This window comes from Saimiri boliviensis, chromosome 4 (assembly GCF_048565385.1).
Source record: "Saimiri boliviensis isolate mSaiBol1 chromosome 4, mSaiBol1.pri, whole genome shotgun sequence".
NCBI lineage: Eukaryota > Metazoa > Chordata > Mammalia > Primates > Cebidae > Saimiri > Saimiri boliviensis.
This window is the reverse complement of record NC_133452.1, coordinates 1222360-1242216: the sequence shown is the minus strand read 5'-3', so window position 1 is coordinate 1242216 and position 19857 is coordinate 1222360. Positions and strand designations below refer to the sequence as shown.

Sequence of the window (19857 nt, the reverse complement as noted above, 5' to 3'; positions counted from 1 at the left end):
GAAACCCAACACATGCAAAGTTTCGGACCCAGTGAAAGCAGTGCTGTGAGGGCAGCTTATGGCCCAGGAGCCAGGCTCCCCAGTGTTGCTTCTCACTGACCTTCATCTGATCTGTGCAGTTAGGTCTGTTCATGTTCGCTGAGTATCTTCATGTGAGTTTTCCTTAGCACTTTCAGAAAGGCATTGTTTCCCACAGATTTGGCCTCTGACCCTTCCTCTGTCATCTCAGCCTCACCAGCTGCAGACTCCAGCAGCACCTCGTGTTTCCCCATGCTTCCCATGTCCACTCAGTGGCCAGCGTGGCTGGTGGGTTCCACTCAGCCGACCTCGTCTCTTTCTGTCCAAGCTGAGAAGCCCCGCCTGGCTCCTCGGCCCACCCAAGCTTATCTCATGATTCTTCCGCCTTCTTAATTTCATTCTTACAGTCCTGCTGATTCTTCTTCTTTTTTTTTTTTTAGGTTTCTTTTTGAGACAGGGTCTCTCTCTGTTGCCCAAGCTAGAATGTGGTGGTACGATCATAGCTTAATGCAGTCTCAACCTCCGGGCTCAAGCGATCCTTCCACCTTAGCCCCCCAAGTAGCGGGACCACAGGCATGCGCTACTACACCCAGATAATTTTTAATTTTTTTTTTTTTTTGGTAGAGATGGAGTCTTGCCATGTTGACCAGGCTGGTATTGAACTCCTGGGCATAAGCTATCCTCCTGCCTTGGCCTTCCAAGTTTTGGGATTACAGGTGTGAGCCACCATGTCTGGCTCCACTGATTATTTTCTAAACTGATATTCTTACGTTGTTTATGGTTTTTTCTTTGTCTGACCTCTTTTATGATGTCCTGCTACCTGTCAGATGGCGATCATGCTCTTCACATGGTGGCAAGGCCTCAGGTTCTAACCCTGCGCTTGTCTTTGGTTGTGTTCCCTGTTTGTGTTCTCCAATGTAATTTAGGCTTCTTGTCCACTCCAGAACTTGCTGGTCTTTCCTCTTACTTTGTCCCTCACCCCCAGACTTACCAGTCCAGGTCATGGGCTATGGCCATAAGAGTGACCTCCCAGAGGCTCATCCACTCAAAGGTGGAGGCTGCTTTTCTCTGTGTTTCTATTTCATCTTAGAGACCATCCTGCTTTGCCTTACTCTCGTGTGTTTCTGCAGAGGTCTCTGCAGGTTCTCCAAGGCAGGCCTTCATATTGCTGTCGCCTGGTGCCCATGCCCAGTGCCTTCTGTGTAGGCTGCATGGTGTGGAGAGAAACTTAGGAAAAAGTTGGGTCCTTGCTTCATGAGGCCTGCATGGAAGTCGGCTGCATGGTGGCACGCTCCATCACTGTAGGGCCATGTCATACAAATAAACTTGTGTATTTGGATATTTACTTATCATTTGACTTCATAAATAAATAAAATGACTGTTTCCACAGAGGATATAATCTATCAAAGAATATGTTAAGTTTTAGCCTGGGCTTTTATCCAGAATAAACAGGATCAGTTTGTAAGGCAGTACGTTGGGAACCAGCCCAACCCTCAACGTGGTTGCCCCTGTCCTGGCAGTGATGAGGGAGTGAGAAAAGAAGTAAAGACAAAGACACAAGAATAGAATTTGGCAGCATGGGTCCAGGGGTCCAATGCACTCTCTCAGGGTGATCTGAATTGGCATTGAGCTCTGGGCTCCAAGCACTTTTATTAGGTATATTGCAGGCTGTGAGGTGGGGGTTGAGAAGGAAGATAGCCAGAGGAAGAGCATGTGTCTGCAGCATTCAATAGCAAACATGGTTCTCCTAAGAAATGCCAAGGACACTGAGATTTCACCACCCATTGTCTATCCAGGTGTTTTGGCAAGAGAGGTGCAGCGGACAAGGTGCCGTAAGGTCTGACCACACACAGTGCATCAAGGGGCTTTTATCTCCCGAGCATTGTGGACACAGAGCAATCGGAATTGCTCCATATTCTGAGAACATAGGCAGAGCCTGTGACCTTGCAGTGTCTCTGCCCTGTAAGGCCTTCTGGCTTTACCAGCTCCCGTCTGTGAAGACCCTTCCGAGTCTTAGGAGCCGAGGTTGCATTTCCTTCCCAGAGTCTTTGGCATCAGCTCCCTTTACGAGACCCTCATACAGACTCTACGTTGGGAAGAGCTGTGGGACTAAAGCAGTTTTTCTTTTCTGCTCTGCACCCACACCACAGTGTTGCACGGTTATAGGGCACTCTCAGATGGGCTTTACCATAGGCCTCCTGTTACTGCTTGATCTCTGCTTTTATTCTACTATACCATAGTCTGGATATGATCTGTGGCACAAATCTCAGCATATAAAAAGCAAAGCAAGCTTGTAATCATTTAACTGTACCTGGCCATCTCTTCCCATAGCAGTACCTATATGAAGATATTTCATAAAACTTATCAAAGACTTTTGTTATTTACTGAATACTTTTGTGGCATGAGGTATCTTCAGGATCAGTGGAAGATATGAATATGAGTGAGATTTTCTGACTTCAGAAGCTTATTGATCATGGGAGAGTGAGAAGGCATTAATACTAGTTTTATAAAACAAAGTAGAAGCTACTGCATGTAGTTGATGGATGTAAATGAAAAATTCCACTTTTTGGAGAAATTAGGAATATGTGGTAGACAATTGGATGTTTAGAACAGAAGGAATTTTAGGGCTAGCAATACAGATTTGAGAACTAAAGATATAGATTTTAGAGTCATCTGCATAGTCAAAAATGTTGAAGAATATTGGTAATATAAAATCTAAAGTAGGTTATTAAATCTTAATAAATCAAAAAACATTTCTAGAGAGCTAGCTTACACGAAATCCTGATTTTATCATGCTGTCTGTAAAATATTTACTTTACTTTACACCCCAGAAATCGTTTGAGGTGGGCATTATTCACTTCTCGTTTTGCAGAGAAAACTTGAATCTGTGGAGTCAAATCAGTTGCCAGCGTTTCTTGTCTAGAAAATGTTTAAGTTGGGATCAGAACTCAGGGCAGCCTGTGTCTGTAGGCTGTGCTGATGTTGCAGAGAAGCAGCATGAATGAATGAAATAAATAAAACAGACAAGGCTATTCGTTGGCAAAAATAGGAAGCTGTGCACACTTGTGCACAAATACCAGTCGTCAGGTGAAATACTGTTGTATGAGCAGTGATTTGTGAGGGTCTGGGATTGAACGTTTTAGAAAGGACTGGGCTAAAGCTCCATTGAAGGCAGTGTCCTAATGTGGCTTCATGGCCAGCTGTACTGTGTTTTTGCAGGTTTTGTAATGTGTTAATTTTGTCAGTGATATTCCTCTCATAGTGTTTCTAGATGAATGTTTAACAAGAAACTTTGGGATATTTGGCCATGTACCAGAATTTTTTCTTATTTTGAATAGTGTTACCGTACTTGTATTTTGCTTTAATTGTTTATTTTCATTTCTTAAGTCAACAGCTCTTTATACCACCTTTGATGAAGTAAGTAATTAAACTTGATGAAGTAAGTAATTAAACTTGTTTCAAGGTAACTTGAAACAAGCAGAACATTGTCTTCTTTTAAAATACAAATTAAAACAAAATTAAAGATCAGCCATAAATCATATGCTTACAGAAAAGTGTCCATAGTAATATAAACCAAATAAAAGCTTTTAATTGATATTTCAGGTTAATTTTGAGGCCCCGTATTACTAATCTAGTTCCTAAAGCTATACAAAGTTCAAAGTTGGAAAATACTGAGTAATCTAACATGATTAGCTATAATTATTTAGAGGCTTGCATTTTAGATTTAGGGGTAACATCTTTTTTGTATGAGAAATATTCCCTAACCACTGTTATGAGTGTATAGTATATACTGATTCATTTAATCTGCATATTGGGGGTGTGAAGAGTCAAAATCACAGTTGAAAATGCCTTTTATCACCCATAAAGCATAGAGGCTTTTGTGTGTGTAATCCTGGGTAGCATTCATGTGCACCTAAAGTGTGATAGCCTATAGGAATCCAAGGGAAGGGCCACTTGATAGGGGTCTGGATATTCAGTTTTGCCTTTAAGACAACCGTTAGATTCCTAAGTGAGTGTGTGGTGGGTAAGTTAAAAATGTGCCTGCTTACTTGCAGAGTGTCTTCCATTAGGCGAATAATCTGCTGATATTTTAATATATAAGACCTTTGGTAACATGAGGATTTGACTGGATAGTGCAGTCCAGTCTGTAGAGAGTCAGGTCTATGGGATCGGTTGGGGTAGTTGGGCAAAGTCCATGATGAGTTAAGAAGTGACTTAGGAAGTGACTGATATATATAAAAACAACACACATGTATGCACACACATACACACACAAACACATACCTCCATGCCACATATACAAACAGGCATACACACCCCCACACCAATTATGCAGACACATATACTACACACACACACACACATGCACGCACACACACACACACAGAGGCACAGTTGCATATAAACACATAAATGTACACACCCCCACTCCACCTATGCACATACATATATACACACACCACACACATACACAGTCAAATATACAAACAAACATGTATTCAATTAATAATATATTCTTAAAGACATTCTATTGGTTAAGAAACTATTTCCTGAACACCTGTTTGCTGTATTTTAAAGACTATCCTTATGCCATTTAATTGCTTGGACCTTAGATAACAAGTAACGCTGAAAGTTCTCTATGTTTATGTATGGGGACCAATTAATCAATGTATTTATTTTTGATGTTTTAGATATTAGCAAAACACTTGAATGATGGTAAAATCAATCAGCTTCCTCTTTTCCTTGGAGAGCCTGCTATGGTAAGTATTAGGTATTTTCCAGGGTAATATTCTTTGATTTATGGATGTCATCAGCACTTCGCTAAAATGAAATTAATTTTGGCTTGTGGTTTGCTCAAGAAAAATACTTCTGAACCATTCCTGGCTGTCTCAGTTTCAACCACCAATCAGCTCATGTTTCCCAAGCTGTCACTCCAGCTGGGGTACTCTGCTTTATGCCATTATTTAAATGTCTTTTATAAAGGCCTGATGATTCAGCTGCCCTATCCCTAAGCAAAATTTGAATTTGTTTTTTACATGTATTTGTGCTGTAGAATGGACATGTATTTGTGCCTTGTTAAATGCAACAGGCTGGGCGCAGTGACTCAGGCCTGTAATCCCAGCAATTTGGGAGGCCAAGGTGGGCAGATCACCTGACGTCAGGAGTTTGAGACTAGAGCCTGGCCAATATAGTGAAACCACATCTCTACGAAAAATACAAAAAAATTAGCTGGGCATGGTGGCATGTGCCTGTAGTACCAGCTACGTAGGAGGCTGAGGCAGGAGAATCGCTTGAACCCAGGAGGCGGAAGTTGCAGTGAGCCCAGATCGCACCACTGCACTCCAGCCTGGGTAATAGAGCGAGACTCCATCTCAAAAAAAAAAAAAAAAAAAGCAACCAATAGGGAGTAATAAGATTGAGTGGATGAAAAGAGAATCACTAATTATTTAAAGCCATCTATCAACTTTTTAATATTTTATGAGGATATTTCAGTGACTGTTTTGAACTACAGTGGGTATTTGACATTTATTCCTTCAGATTGAGTCAGGTGACCTAGAACCATGCTCCTGTTCTGTGACTTTACACTCTGTGCTCTGCGGGCATCCGTTTTTACCATCAAAAAATAAGACGATTGAACTAGTTTAATGTTCTTTCCACCTTGAGTCTCTGTGACTCTTCTGACCATTGGCAATTTGCCTAGGGCAGCAGTTTTCTGACCTCCTTTCCCTATAACCTGTGGGAGAGGCCTTGGACTTGTGTCATAAGAAGCAACAGGCTTCGAAGGTAAAAGAGCAGATAAGAAAGTGCGGGGGCTGTGCTCACACAAGCAAGAGCCATGATTTCTTATATTGCCTTGGAAAAGCTCATCTGCAGATGTTCATACTCAGTTCCCTTCCTTGGAGGAGGGTGAAAACAAGCAAGACTGGAGTTTGATAAGACTCCAGCAGCACCCAGGCAGCTCTGCCTTCCCTACCACCTCTCTGACTCCCTGGTCTGTCCTGTGGGCGCAGAACAGCTCTCCCCAGCAAGGTCCCACCCAGGGCTTCAGAGGGCTTGAGGGATGTACTCTTCCATTCTGTTCAGCAGCATCAGGCACAGCTCTCTGCTGCGGATACTAATAAAACATTTTCTCTGTTTATTTTCTGAAAGGAATTTCTCTGGGATTTCCTGAACCATCAGGAGGGTCCCCGCTTAAGAGATCATTTAAGCCACGGGGAGATCAACTTACACGAATTTTCAAAAGAAACAACTAATCAATTACTTGCATTTTCTGTTGTACTATTACTCAGATTTGTTGATGAAGGTCTGCTATCAGTTTTTAAGGTAATTTATTGGGAAGAAAATCATTAATTAGATTAACTGTCATTCAGCTATGAAAAAATACAGTTTATTTTTGAAATGTAATTAACTATTAATCATCTTTTAATATATCTGAGTTACAGTATCCTCCATTAGAAAAAAAGTGATTGGATTATATGTATGTTTATATTCTCTATCACATATCAATCTATTAATCTCAGCTAAAATTAACTCATTTCTTAAAAACACATTTACTTTTGTAGTAACTAGCTAAGTATTGAAAACAAAAGAACAAATTATAAAACAGGATTAACCAAATATTAGGAAATTTTTACAGATTTTTGGTAAATCGATGGGGTAGGATGTTTTTGCATCATCAATAAACGAATCTTCTATTTCAAAATAATTAAGTTAGAACATTTGTTATTAATATTTTAATCTTTTCAGATCATACGTATGATAGTTATTTTAAAAATTGAAAGTTCAAACAAAATAGAAGCAAAAATTAATGTGAAAAGTAACAGCCCTCAGGAATTCCATCTCCCAGAAATAATTACTGTTAATAATTACGTGGTGTTGCTCCCACATTTTTTCTGTGAGTACACCAAAGTGAGTTCATAGGAAGATACATCATGTTTTATAGCTACCGTTTCTCATTAACAGTGTGATTTTGGCATCTTTGTTCTGCCTTATTCTTTTTGTCAGCTGTTCGATATTTCGTTTTATCAGTATGTTGTAATTTACCTCTGCAATCCTTCACTGATGGATGAGTTGTAATATTCCCTAATGTGGAAAATTCCTAATTATGCTGCTGAAAGGAACATCTTTGTTCATTTGAGCACTTATGTAAATACTCTTAAAAAGTAAAGTTCGAAGACAAAAGATATCAATACATTTTTTTTTTAACAAGACAGGGTCTCTGACGCTTAGGCTTGAGTGCAGTGGTACAGTCATGGCTTATGACAGCCTCAACCTCCTGGGCTCAAGCCATCCTCTTATCTCTGCCACCTGAACAGCTGGGGCCATAGACACAAGCCACCATATCCAGCCAAGATTTTGTTTTTATTTTCATTTCTGTTTTTTTTTGTGTGTTTACTAGATGTTTATAATTCATTCATGAATTGCTATTACTGTGTTTTCTCCATTTTTTTCAGTTTTATATTTCCCGTTGGTTCACTAGCCTTATTTGTGTACATACTGCTTTGTTATTTGTCCATAGGTTTTGATTTTTTTTCTCTCTTTGGCTTCTACATTTGGAGTCATTCTGAAAAGAATCTTCACTTTTCAAAATTAAAAATACATATATACATTGTCTCTAGTACTTCTGTTGTTTCTTTATTTTCCTTTTACATCGTTTGATCCAACTGGAATTTATTTCATCTTGAGAGTAAGGTACAGAATCTAGCTTTACTTTAAAAAAAAATTAATTGCCAGCAAGTTGTCTCAACACCATTTATTATTCTGTGTAAACCTGTACAAACACAAACAACAAGGAGCACATCATGGATTGTGTTATGGATAATTGACACTTTTCACAATGTTGAAACTTATTCAGGGACACAGTGTCTCCCCATCTTCATTCCTCAAGTCCTGAGCCTCCTGTCTACGTGGCATCTCCTGCCCCTCAGGTGGCTGCTCAGGCTGGAAGCCTCAGAGTCCTCTTCTCTCTTCATACTTGGACCTTGGAACAAGTCTTAGAAATATGTTCCACAGTCCAGGCGCAGTGACTCAGGCCTGTAGTCCCAGCACTTTGGGAGGCCAAGGCAGGTGGAGTTCAAGACCAGCCTGGCCAACATGGTGAAACCCTGTCTCTAATAAAAATACAAAAATTAGCCAGACGTGGTGGGGGGCACCTGTAGTCCCAGCTACTCAGGAGGCTGAAGCATGAGAATCGCTTGAACCCAGGAGGTAGGTGTTGCAGTGAGCTGAGATTGTGCCACTGCACTATAGCCCGAATGACAGAGCAAGACTCAGTCTCAAAAAAGAAAAAAAAAAATATGATCCATATCTGCTACTCCCTGTCCCTCCTGTGCCACCACCTGGCCATGCCGTCCTGGCCCCTCCCTGAAATGTCATTGGCACTGACTTGTCTGCCCACCAACTTCTGCGAGCCCTTCACCCTGTCATAACACAGCAGCCAGCACGATCCTTTTACAAATGTCATCCCTGTCCTCGGAAGCCCTCCGCTGGGTTCACATCTTGGAACAGAAGCCAGGTGCTCTTCAGTGGCATATGTACACTGCATGTGTGTCTGCCCAGTGGGGACGTTACCCATGCAGACACACATGTGCCTCCTACATACTGCCCAGCACTCTGCTTGGTGCACTCCAGGTTCTTGGACATCTGAGTGAGTGGAAGGCGAGCACATTTCTTCTGTAGTTAACGTCTAGCTACTTTAGTTGTTTGTTTTATGCTATTAAGAATTGTAGGTAGTTACAGATTTTTTACTTTGTCAACTATCAATTCACTGATTTTGTTTCTCATGGGTTTTAGTTGGCTGACAAATTTTTAAGTTAAGTGGTTATGTCAGCTGCAAATAATGTAATTTTTATGGTTTTAAAAATATGTATGTATGCTTAGCAATTAAATGTTTATGTGATCTTTTTTAGTTGTATAGATTTTTAGTGTTCAAATGACTTTCCTAGTTAAATTTTCAGTTCTTTGGGATCTTTTTTTTTCTTATTCATTTCCAGTTTTGTGCACAGAGGGTGGGTGTGGCATTTGTGATCTATTTTTAAGGGCCATCATTTAAAATCATTTTGTTGGCTGTGATTTTTCTGCCATGTCAAACCTATTTTAATGAAATGTTTGCTTTTCTAGCTGCATAGAATTATTTGAAGAAAGATAATGAGAAATTGGGATTCTAAGTGGCCTGCAGTTCAATAGAAGAAAGCTAAAAACGTAACCATATATTATAGTAACCACCATTTTCTCTAAACTAGGAAAAAGCAGCAGTAGAATTGTTGATTCATCTTGCAGAAGGCTATAGTTCTCGTTGCCATCCGGTTTCTCAGCTTAAAAAACAGGTATGCCAAATGCAGGGTGCTGGGAGGGGTGTGCATGTTTCTGAAACCACCTGTCTCTTGCAGAGCGAGGGTGCCGTTTGCCTGCTGACTCAGACTTTGAGTTGGGCAGATCCAGCTTTCCAACCAGCGTGGTGCCTGCTGTGGCCTGGCCTGGTTGCTCAGTCCTCAGAGGCTCAAGTTCCATGTCTAGAAGTTGCAAGTAATGCAGTGCTGACTGCACTGAGTGTTTTTAGTGTTACATGGATGAGCACTGGGAAGTGTTTTTGCTGAGTCTGCCGGCAGGCTGTTACTGCTGTCACCAGTAACACAGAGCTAGGAGCAGTTTTTATTTGTCAGTGGTGAGTAACATCCGTTTTTCTGCTACACAAGACTAGCTTTTGTTAACTTACTGGAACAACAATTTTTTAAGCATTTCTGCCAGGAGGTTCCAATTTGGAAGTCAGCTGAGGTGCTTTTTTCTATATACAGGAGGACATGAGGGCAGTGCAAGGAAGAAAAAGAGGTAGTCCCCAGAATATACGCATCATGATAATCGCGCAGGTGAACATTCGGGAATTATATTATTTCTGAAAGGAAGCTATAAAATCAACACACACGGGGCCAGGAGAGATTTGCAAAGGCACTTTAAAGAAACGGTGCCTTGAGAAGTCTGAGGCCTCCTTGAGAATGCCTTCAGGAAAGTACTGTCAGCAGTGGGTTGTCAGCAGTGAAGTCGGGAAAGCAGCCTCCTGGAGGTGTGGGCCTGGAGGCGGAGCATGGGGCTGTGCTGGTCGGATGCCATTCCCCGTTCATGCTGCAGACCTTTTACCAGGGGAGTATCATGCTTTCCAAGAACAAGCCCTTACGAAGGTAGAGGTAGACGGGTGGGGAGGAGGGAGGACGTAGGAAGAGGAGCTTCGGAAAGGCAGGCTTTGTCTTCCAACCAGAGCTGCCGAGGCGCCAGGCCATCCTCTCCCATGCCCCATGGTGGCTGTTTTGGGTCCTTACCATTCCCTGTCCCCCTCCTGGCATCTCACTGGTATTCAGGCAGCTTTGCATCCTCGGCTTTGGTTACTCCTGCTGTTGAGACCACCCATGCTCAGTGGTGTCAACAGCCACCATTTGACTTGCTCATACTCTAGTGGGTTAGAAATGGGGGAGCATCTGCCAAGGGATCTGTCTTGTGGCCTTGCCTGGGTGTTGACGGCTGTGGTTCCCTCAGGGCTTTGTGGGGGTCCCATCTGAGAAGGCTGGAGTTGGCCAGAGGTCTCATGGGGTACCTGCAGGGACATTCCCCAGGTGACAGCTGCTGCACCCTAAGCGTGGCCTGAACTGGAGAGGCACCTGCACCCCTGACATGGCTTCGGATGCCATGCAGCACCTTCACATCTGCTGTGTTCTGTTGGTTATAGGCCAGTTGCTGGAGCTGGTGCAGATTTGGTGGGGACCTCCCTCTCAATGTGAGGTGTCAAAAGAACCTGTGGACATGGTCACAGCTACCCCAGACATTTACTCCCTACCACTCCCCTGGTAGTCTCCCCAGCCTCTGAACGTATTGAAGAACTGACACCCACCATCTAGTTTTTACAGTGTTTAGAATTTGTCACAATTTTATAGATAGGTATTTTCTAGAGAGGGATGTAACATCCCTAACAATCTAAAAACATCGATTTTCTAGGAAGTTGTTGTGAAATCTACAAAAGCAATATAACGTTTCCTCCCAGGTGCTGAGCTGTGAGGAAAGCATCAGGGTTTGGGCTCTGCTTCCTTTCCCCGAAGAACTCACTCAGGAAGCTGTCAGGTGCGTGTTGTCCTGGGGCCTGGCTGACCTCGAGCTTGTCTGGTACTGTTAATTTCAGCAGCATTTCTCCTTTAATGAGGCTGCTGGAAGATAAAGGGGGAAGGAGGAATTTCTGGACCTTGGTGGCTGGTGCAGCCTGTGAAGAGCTGGAAGTGATGCTGAATGTGATTTCCCAGCTGGCATGGGGCCCTGGTGGAGACTGAACATGGAACGAGAGGCAGGTTCTATGAGTGGACAGTGGTGCCCATGAGAAATATTGAGTAGATAGTAAAAAAGATGAATCTGAAGCCTAAAAGAGAAGTGGGGATGGAGACGTAAATCTTGGAGTCGTACACTACAGTGGACATAACTTGCTCAGCAGGAATAATACTTCACTGATTCGTCGTCTTTCATCATCAGCGTATTTTGCTTTTGGCATTGGTGTCGTTTGTTTCTCCACTGTCTTGTCCTCGTGGCTTTTTCCATTTTATATTTGGGGAGATTAAGATTCACATTAAGGTTGCTGCTTAGTGAACCATTAAATATTATTATGCATAGGCACTAATATGGGCATTTTAATTATTGTCACATATCTTTAAATATTTTCTTTTTCAGATTAGAAGATAATTCTGAAACAAATGCCTGCCACTCTTTAATTACAAAAATTATGGATGAACTGTATCACCATATGCCTGAGAATCACTGTGTTTTAAAGGACTTGGATAGTCTTCCTACTGAGACGTGAGTTCCAAGACATCCTGACAACTGTTGAAACATTGATTCAGCCGATTAGCATAGCAAACTTAGCCATTATCGATGTTTTAGATTTTATTAACTTGGTACTCTTAGAATCCCACTGTTACTGCTCCAAGAGCAGTGATGAGATAAGCTTTGACAGTCTCGGTGCAAACTTGGCACATCTGATGAAGCTGTGAATGCCACATTCTGTTGACCACAATTCAGTGTATTTAGTTAACACTTGCCACACGTCACAATTGCCCCTGCAGACCAATCGGCAATACGCGGCTAGCCCTGGCTCCCAGAAGGCCGCAGCCTTGCAAGTGCAGGTGCAGAGAGTGAGGCGCAGCTGAGGATCATGATGCCTGTTGCAAGTCTCACTCTGTTTGCAGGTGGCCCAGCTCACAGCTGCTCTGTGAGCTCTGCAGCACACCGGTCCCCACCCTGTTCTGCCCCAGGACTGTGCTGGAAGTGCTGGTTGTGCTCCGAAGCATCAGCAAACAGTGCCACCACGTGTCCAGCCAGGTCACTGCTGCCTCAGAGCTGAGACACACACAGTGGGTGGAAAGGACTCTGCGGTCTCGCCAGCGGCGGAACTACCTGAGCATGCGGAGTAGGTGCGTACTCACTTTCCTGTTTGGGAGGGACACTGTGGGGCAGGAAGTTGTCACAGATGCAGTTCAGTCCTCACTTTCAGACACACGCAGTAGGCCCTCACTGAACCCCATCAACAGGGGATATACTTGGAGTTCACAACTGATAGTGTGAACCCAAAGTATCTGAGACAGTTCTCAATCCATTTAGAAAGTCAACTTTCCCAAGGTTAAGGACGGGCTGTGACAGCCTCAGGAGGTGCTGACGGCATGTGCCTCAGGGAATTTGGGACACAGCTGGCTTTTACACGTTTTAGGGGACATAAGACATCGATCAGTAGGTGTAAAGTGTATATTGGTTTCATCTGGAAAGGCGGGAAAACTCAAAGGTGGGTAGACAAGAGACAAAGGATTGTATTATTTTGAGTCTAAGAGACAAAGAATTGCATTATTTTGAGTCTTTGATTGGCTTTCAGTGAATACAGTTTACTGGTGAGGTGGGTAGAGGAATAGTCACTTACACCACAGTGTGGCTCAGTGAAGCTGCATTTTCCATAAACATAGGGCAGAAGAAGCAGTCATATATGCATTTGTCTCAGGTGAGCAGAGGGATGACTTTCTGTCGCACACCTGTGAAGAATAGCTAGCAATTACCAGAGTGAAATTCAGCAGAACTCTTAAGAGTATCTAAGATCTTGAGGCCCAGGAGGAATTTCCTTGTGGACAAACTGTGAGGTCTGTAGCTTTTTTATCTTTGTAGCCATCTTATTTAGGAATAAAACCAGAGGCAGGTTTCCTGAGGCAGTTCCCAGCTTAACTTTTCTTTAGTTAAGCTTTTCCTTAGTTTGACTTGGCTTAGTGAGTTTGGAGTCCTGAAATTTATTTTCCTGTCACAATGGAAACAAAAGTTCCCACAGCCTGTTTCTGGTCACAGAAATATTACCAAGCTTCTGAATAAGGACCCAAGACACTTATAATATTAAACACTGAGATACATATGAGCTCTTTGGACATTTAAGAAAGATGAATAAAAACAAGTGGAAAAACTACTCAGTTTTTGGTGAGGCAGTGAGTGATGGCAGTCCAGGTGGTAGTTGAATTGGGGAACAAATGTTTGCGGAGTGAGACCTCCCCAGGCCTGCGCCCCTTCCTTCTGGCAGCTCCAGCACCAATAAGAACAAATGTGTGGGTCACTAAGCACTTTTGTCCCCTACCGCTTACTGTCAAGCACTTATTGTAGACTTTACAAGTTCTTATAATTTGTATTCATTCATTCATCCATTTTCCCACCTGCTTATTCCAGTTCAGGGTCCGGGGTGCAGGTGGCTGGAGCCTATCCCAGCAGCTCAGGGTACAAGGCAGGGCCCACCCTGGACAGGGTGCGGTTCCATCCAGGGCGACTCACACACCCACACTCACTCTGGGACCACATAGGCATTGCCAGTTCACCTCATGTGCACAGCTCTGGGACCTGGGAATAAACGGGGCGGGAGAAAACCCACCCATGCAGACTGCGCTTCTCCACACAGACAGCGGCCTTTGCCGGATACCAGTTTCTTTTCTCACTGATGTAACAAGACAAAGTTGTATGAAATGTTATTTGAGGATTTGCTGTGCTGATTTTCATAGAAAGTGATAGTACATACTATTTTAAATATTGTTTGTAATTTGGGCATGTGGAAATGTGGGTTCTAGCTACCCAAATGAATATTTTTGGGTTTAAAATACAACAGCAGATTAACTTCCGTATAACCAGCATTACAGTTTCTTCACTTATAGTGTATATTTTAGAATGTGCTACATCCTTAAGAAATGACCATTTTGGACACATTTCTAGAATGTTTCGGTTGAGTGTATCTGTGGTTTTTAAAGCTTTAAATAGATCCCCCCCAGAAAAGTGCTTCTCAATTTACACTCTTACTAGCAGTTTATAAGACAAGGTCATTCTCTTGTTACCACTTTCCAAAACCAGAATATTTTAAAATGTGTCAGCTAGTTTCATGGGAAAAATAAGATCTTACTTTAATTGGAGTTTCTTTAATATGGTGGCATTCAGCCAGCTTTCATATTGAGGCCATTTGTTTTTTTCTGGTGAGAGTTCCTTTCTGGATGTCAGAGGGCAGGGAGCATGGGGGCAGCTGGGCGCAGACTGGGCCTGCCTGGTGCCCCGTGAGCATGCAGAGCCCCCAGCAGCCCTTCAGATGATGACTGAGAGCAAGGAATGTGGATGTGCAGGGCGGCCGGGAGCAAGGGCTACACTGGGCATTCCCTCTGGCCACGAACCTGGGGCCTGGAAGCAGGCATCGGGCTCTAAGGATTAGGAAAATTACTTTTTGAGAAATTGAAGAGGTGTTGATTAGGTGAAACATCTTTTTCCTGACGAAGGTGGAGAACACCAGTGTTCCTCAAATTTTAATTTACTTTTATCTGTTTTTAGTATCAGACTTCTGTCCCCTGTGCTCAGCCTGGTTCTGTTACTCATTGTGCTGGAATTGGTCAACATTCATGCTGTTTGTGGAAAGAATACGCATGAGTATCAGCAGTACCTAAAGTAAGTATGTCACACTTCTCTGGAGTATCAGTGTTTCGTGGGGCAGATTGGGAGTGAGCCTGTAGGAGTGAGATTGTGGCAGCGTGAGAGTTCCCATTTCCTTGGTGGCACCACTACCGTCTCAGGCAAGGGTCTGGCATCTGGCCTACAAGGAAAATGTCTGCCTCCAAATGGCTCAAAACCAATTTTTTTTTTTTTTTTTTTTTTTTTTTTCCGCCAGAGACAGCATCTTGTTTTGTTGCCCAGGCTGGAGTGCAGTGGCATAATAATGTCTCACTGCAGCCTCAACCTCCCAGACTCAAGTGATCCTCCCACCTCAGCCTCCTGAGTAGCTGGCACCACAGCTGTGCCACCATACCTGGCTAATTTTTAAATTTTTTCATAGAGATCAGGTTTCACTATGCTGACCTCCGGTGATCCTCCCACCTTCACCTCCCAGAGTGCTGGGATTACAAGTGTAAAAGCCACAGCACCAGGCCAAAAACCAAATTTGTGTATGTTACTAATAGTTTCATATTTGGGAAGTTCACTTTTTAGGACCATCCCAATCTAGGAATATAAGTGGTGTGACACTTGTGTGTCCCACTTGATAACCAGAGATTCCAAACTGAGGAGGCTTCCAGGTAGAGGTTTCAAAAGTGGTCATCTGGACTTGGGTGCAGCCGCAGCTCCAGCCTCCCTCAGCTGCCAGGAGGTTCTGGGTATCTTGGTTTTAAGCCAATGCTTTGCAAGCGCCAGGCAGCTCAATACATGTTTAAATGAATGTGAAAATACAACTGGGGTGTCTTATGGAAAGAAGCATAGGCTCCTGCTGACGTGCAGCCTGTTAAACAGCACAGCTCAGTGTTAGGGGACTCCAGCTCAGTGTGCCCCATGCTGGGCACTGCTGGCATTGTGGACTGGTGCGGGGACTGCCCTGCTCATAATAGGACGCGCAGCAGCAGGCCTGCCTCTACCCATGAAGTACCAGTCATGTAGAGTCATGTCCCACCCTCCATGTGACAGTCAGAAGTGGCCTAGACATTGCCAGATATCCCCTGCAGGTCAAAATACCCCAGTAGCGAACCCTCTTCTAGACAAAGTAGCTGTGGCTTTTCATCATACTATTCTTTTAGCTTCTCTTTAAGTTTGAGTATTTTCAAGATAAAATGTTGGTAAAAACTACCTGGCAAATGTGGAAAAAGTAAAGATGACATTTGTCAGTCAGAGCTGCCCCGCTGTTAACATTCTGTCAAATAATCTTAGAGAAAATCTCTTTAACAGCAACAACTGTCTGGCATGTGTCTGCTCTGAGCTGGCCCCTCCATCACGAAGGACGGAAGCTGGACATGTGAGGAGGGAGAGGGTGTCCTGCCCATGAGGCTCCTGGTGGGGCTAAACGGCTTACTGGTCATTGCCACTGACCCCTGAACAATGCAGGTTTGGACTGCACAGGTCCACTTGTACAGGGAGTTTTTTTCAGTAAATACGGTTGGTCCTCTGTATTAGCAGGCGCTGCGTCCCATGCAAACACAGATTGAAATTACAGTGTTCTTGGTTGCAGACATGAGTGTGGGAAAAAACACGAAAATCTCATTGTGAAAACTGCATGTACAGGGGGCCAATTTTTCACGCTGAACTTTAGTATGCTTGGATTTTGGTATCTACTGGATGACTGTGTATTGTGTGTTTATTCTGTGTTGTGCATTTATTCTATGTTGTGTATTTAGGATGTGTTGTGCATTTGGTCTGTGTTGTGTGTCAGTTTGGTGCAGATGACCTCTAAGTTCCTTCCTGGAATTACAGCCATCATGTCCAAGCCTGAGAAAGAATGTTTGCGAAGGTGCTTGCGTGGGGCCTGTGCCGGTGTCCAGCAGTGTTTACGTTTCAGCATTTTTCTCTTTCCTCTAAGTCGTATGCCCTTAATTTTGTTTTATATGGATTTATTTTTCTTGAATCCTCAGGCGTAAATTAAGCGCAGTTTACGTAACTCCAAGAATTAAGAGAAAATATTTAATTCATTGTTTCATTTTATAATGGAGTAGATAAAACAATTAATTTTTCTTACAGGTTTGTAAAGTCCATCTTGCAATACACAGAGAACCTGGTGGCTTACACCAGCTACGAAAAGAACAAATGGAACGAAACTATCCATCTTACACATACAGCTTTGTTGAAAATTTGGACTTTTAGTGAGAAGAAACAAATGTTAATACATTTAGCCAAGAAATCCACAAGTAAAGTACTCTTATGAAAACACTTATAAGTCAGGATGTGTTTAATTACAACAGATTTTAATAGCATGTAAATTGAAAACCCAGAGCTAGGGTGGACTTCAGGGTCTGTTTCTCTGCAGCATCCTGATTTGCCCTTTCTGAGTGATCGGTGTGAGTCTCAGTCTGGCTTCTTTTGTGGTGACCAAATGGCTGCTGTAGTTTTTGGTTCCATCTCTGCATAATACGCGTCCAGAGGAAGAAGGAGGGGCTGCTTTCACCCAGCTGTTACTCAGAAATACACGGCTCCCCTGTTACTGGCCATGTGCCTACTCGAGAATTATTGTGGCTGGGACCCTCCCCTGCATTCCCTGGCAAGGCCTCAAGAGACATAGACTCCTGGACCAGCCATCAGGGCAGGGAGGGTGAGGCCCTGGGGCTGAGGAGAGGACTGATACAGTTTAAATTTCCCAGGTCAGTGCTGGAGACCAACTCCTAAAAGGGGAGGTGGGCAGGCAGGGGTGTTGGCCAGTGTTTGGCAAAAAAAGCAGAAGCCCTTCCCTGTTTTTAGATGTGCGGGTTTCAGTGCAGGGTCTGGGAGAGCTGGGGGAAAGGAGATGAGGGAAGCTGCCATTCACAGGCTCTGCCTGGAGAACCCAACTGTCTGACTCAAGGGTTCCTGCAGCCACTGCAACTCTTGAGGGTGCCTGGGAGTTCCTGCTGTCCGAGTTGGCGGCTGCAGAGCCGGGGCTCTAAAGAAGCCCCTGGATGGCTGTCCTGACCTCATGTCTGCTTGGGCATGGGCCACCCCACCCTCCATGAGTCACTGCTTCTCTTTTTCCACCTTCCAAACCTTAACAGTGTGCAGCTGGTAGCCAACTAAGGATGTACGTTCTGTGGCTGCTTCAGATGGGGAGACCTGGGGGCCGCATGGGGCGGCAGAGCTGAGCACGTGCTGTCTGTCCCTCTGCTAGCTCAGCTCTAGCCCCTTTTAAACAACACCTCTGCATAAGTGCAATGCTTCTGGCTAATGTGCTACAACTTTCTCTTGTACAACTGAAAATGGTTCACCCTGATGTGTCAGTATTCCCACTCTGGGGATGTTCTTTGATGGTGCCGTCACACCTTTCTCTGATACACTTGCATTTAAATGGTGACTGTGGGGTTGACCATCCTGCTAATAATGGTGCTGGGATGGGAAGAGGGAGATAAAGATCTGACTAGTAGAGTTAGCTCCTAGATACAGGTGTATCTCACCAAAGCAATGAGACCACAAAGCTACTGCATGCCCTGTTTTTGCCACCTGCTGACCTGGCAGAAGTGTGTTTGAAAATGCCCTTTCTGCCACTGTTCCATGTTCCTTTCCTGTGCCTCTCTGGATTGTGGTTGCACCGGATGTGTCAACCCAGACCTCATTCCCAAAAGGTCTTTCCCATTAGAAATCTTTCTCCTTTGGGGTAACTGTAGGTTTCCATTGACTTATCACTGGACTTGGGTATACCAAGAGTTCTCTAGAGAATCTGCTAAGCTGCAGACCTCCTGCCAGGCCCCCATTCTGTGGTGGGAGCTGTATTTCCCCAAGACAGTTGAGAGCAGTCAGCTGGCCATAGCAGTAAACCTTGGCACGAGGCATCAGTGCTGCTGGGTGGCAGCCTCCACCTGCAGCTGGTGTGCACCCATGTCCCTCTGTGGAAGCATCCAAGGAATGAAGACACCCAAACCAGCAGAGTGCAGAATTGTGAGCAGAGAATCCAAAACCTTGCTAGTGGTGCAGGGTCTTAATGAGAGGAGCCATTCCTGCTTCACATGCGCCTGCACTTGTGTTTTCTGGCCATGGGAGAACCCACACCACGTACTGACTGATGCAGTGCAGGGCACTTCTTGGGTGACCCAGCAGCCCCCAAGGGGGCCTCGTCACAGCCAGCACTGCCCGGTGCATGGGAGGCTCCCCAAGTGATGAGGGGTGTGCCGGGATCATGATTGCCATGGGCTTCACTGCTGAGCTCTGCTGTGAAACGGGTCTCCTGGAAGCAGAACTGTAAGCTGCCTGTGCAGCAGAGGAGCCTTCTGTGAGCCAGCTGCAGTGGCCAGGAGGTGTCTCTGTCCCTCCCAGAACACGGCCAGATGTGCTCGGGAGCTGGCTGTTCCTTCCAGGTGAGTTTTTCGTCCTAGGAATTGTGCTGCTCTCTCCTGTTAGGCAGTGGACCTTAGCCAGGCTAGCCTTGGAGGGAGGACACCCATGTGGCTGAAGCCATTTGCAGCATCCTTCACTGTCTCCACAGCCACTTTGTTGATGAGAACGCTGAGCCAGGCTGGGTGACTGGAGAGAAAGGCCGTCGGGCCACCTGCTTACTGGGAGCATTCACGGAGCACTGGCCACTGGTTTCCAGTCCTTTTCCTCCTAGATGCGGATCCACCAGCCAGACTTGCCCACTGAGCACTCGTGAGCATCCATGCTGGTGGCCATCACTCTTTCCAGAAAAAGTGAGCACCAGGATGCATAAACTGGCATGGGCCTCTCCCATCCTGTTCTCTGGGGCCACTTGAATAGGCTAGAATGTGGCCAACTTTCACCCTCAGGTGGTGTCAACATCTTCTGTAGAAATCAAATCTAACTTTTAATTCAGGTGACTGATCCTAGAGAACTCCCCATGAGGCCAGTAGGTGCCAGGCCAGGGGT

The 19857-nt window shown here is 44.4% G+C and overlaps 1 protein-coding gene across 10 annotated transcripts in view; it reads left to right on the top strand.

Moving 5' to 3' along the window:
* ERMARD (ER membrane associated RNA degradation) overlaps positions 1-17223 on the top strand; it is a 59254-nt gene extending 42031 nt beyond the window's left edge. For 7 of the 10 annotated variants that reach the window (XM_074397129.1, XM_010331299.3, XM_010331298.3 and 4 more), the window contains 10 exons: positions 3406-3435; positions 4710-4778; positions 6169-6342; positions 9261-9344; positions 9813-9884; positions 11048-11124; positions 11719-11844; positions 12234-12458; positions 14872-14985; positions 17035-17223. In XM_074397129.1, coding sequence (XP_074253230.1) covers positions 3406-3435; positions 4710-4778; positions 6169-6342; positions 9261-9344; positions 9813-9884; positions 11048-11124; positions 11719-11844; positions 12234-12458; positions 14872-14985; positions 17035-17218 — 1155 coding nt within the window. In that variant the 3' untranslated portion in view covers positions 17219-17223. The remainder of the gene's footprint in view (positions 1-3405; positions 3436-4709; positions 4779-6168; positions 6343-9260; positions 9345-9812; positions 9885-11047; positions 11125-11718; positions 11845-12233; positions 12459-14871; positions 14986-17034) is intronic. The other 3 variants (XM_003943436.3, XM_003943435.3, XM_039467505.2) reach the window with 1 other exon arrangement.
* Positions 17224-19857: the final 2634 nt, after the last annotated feature.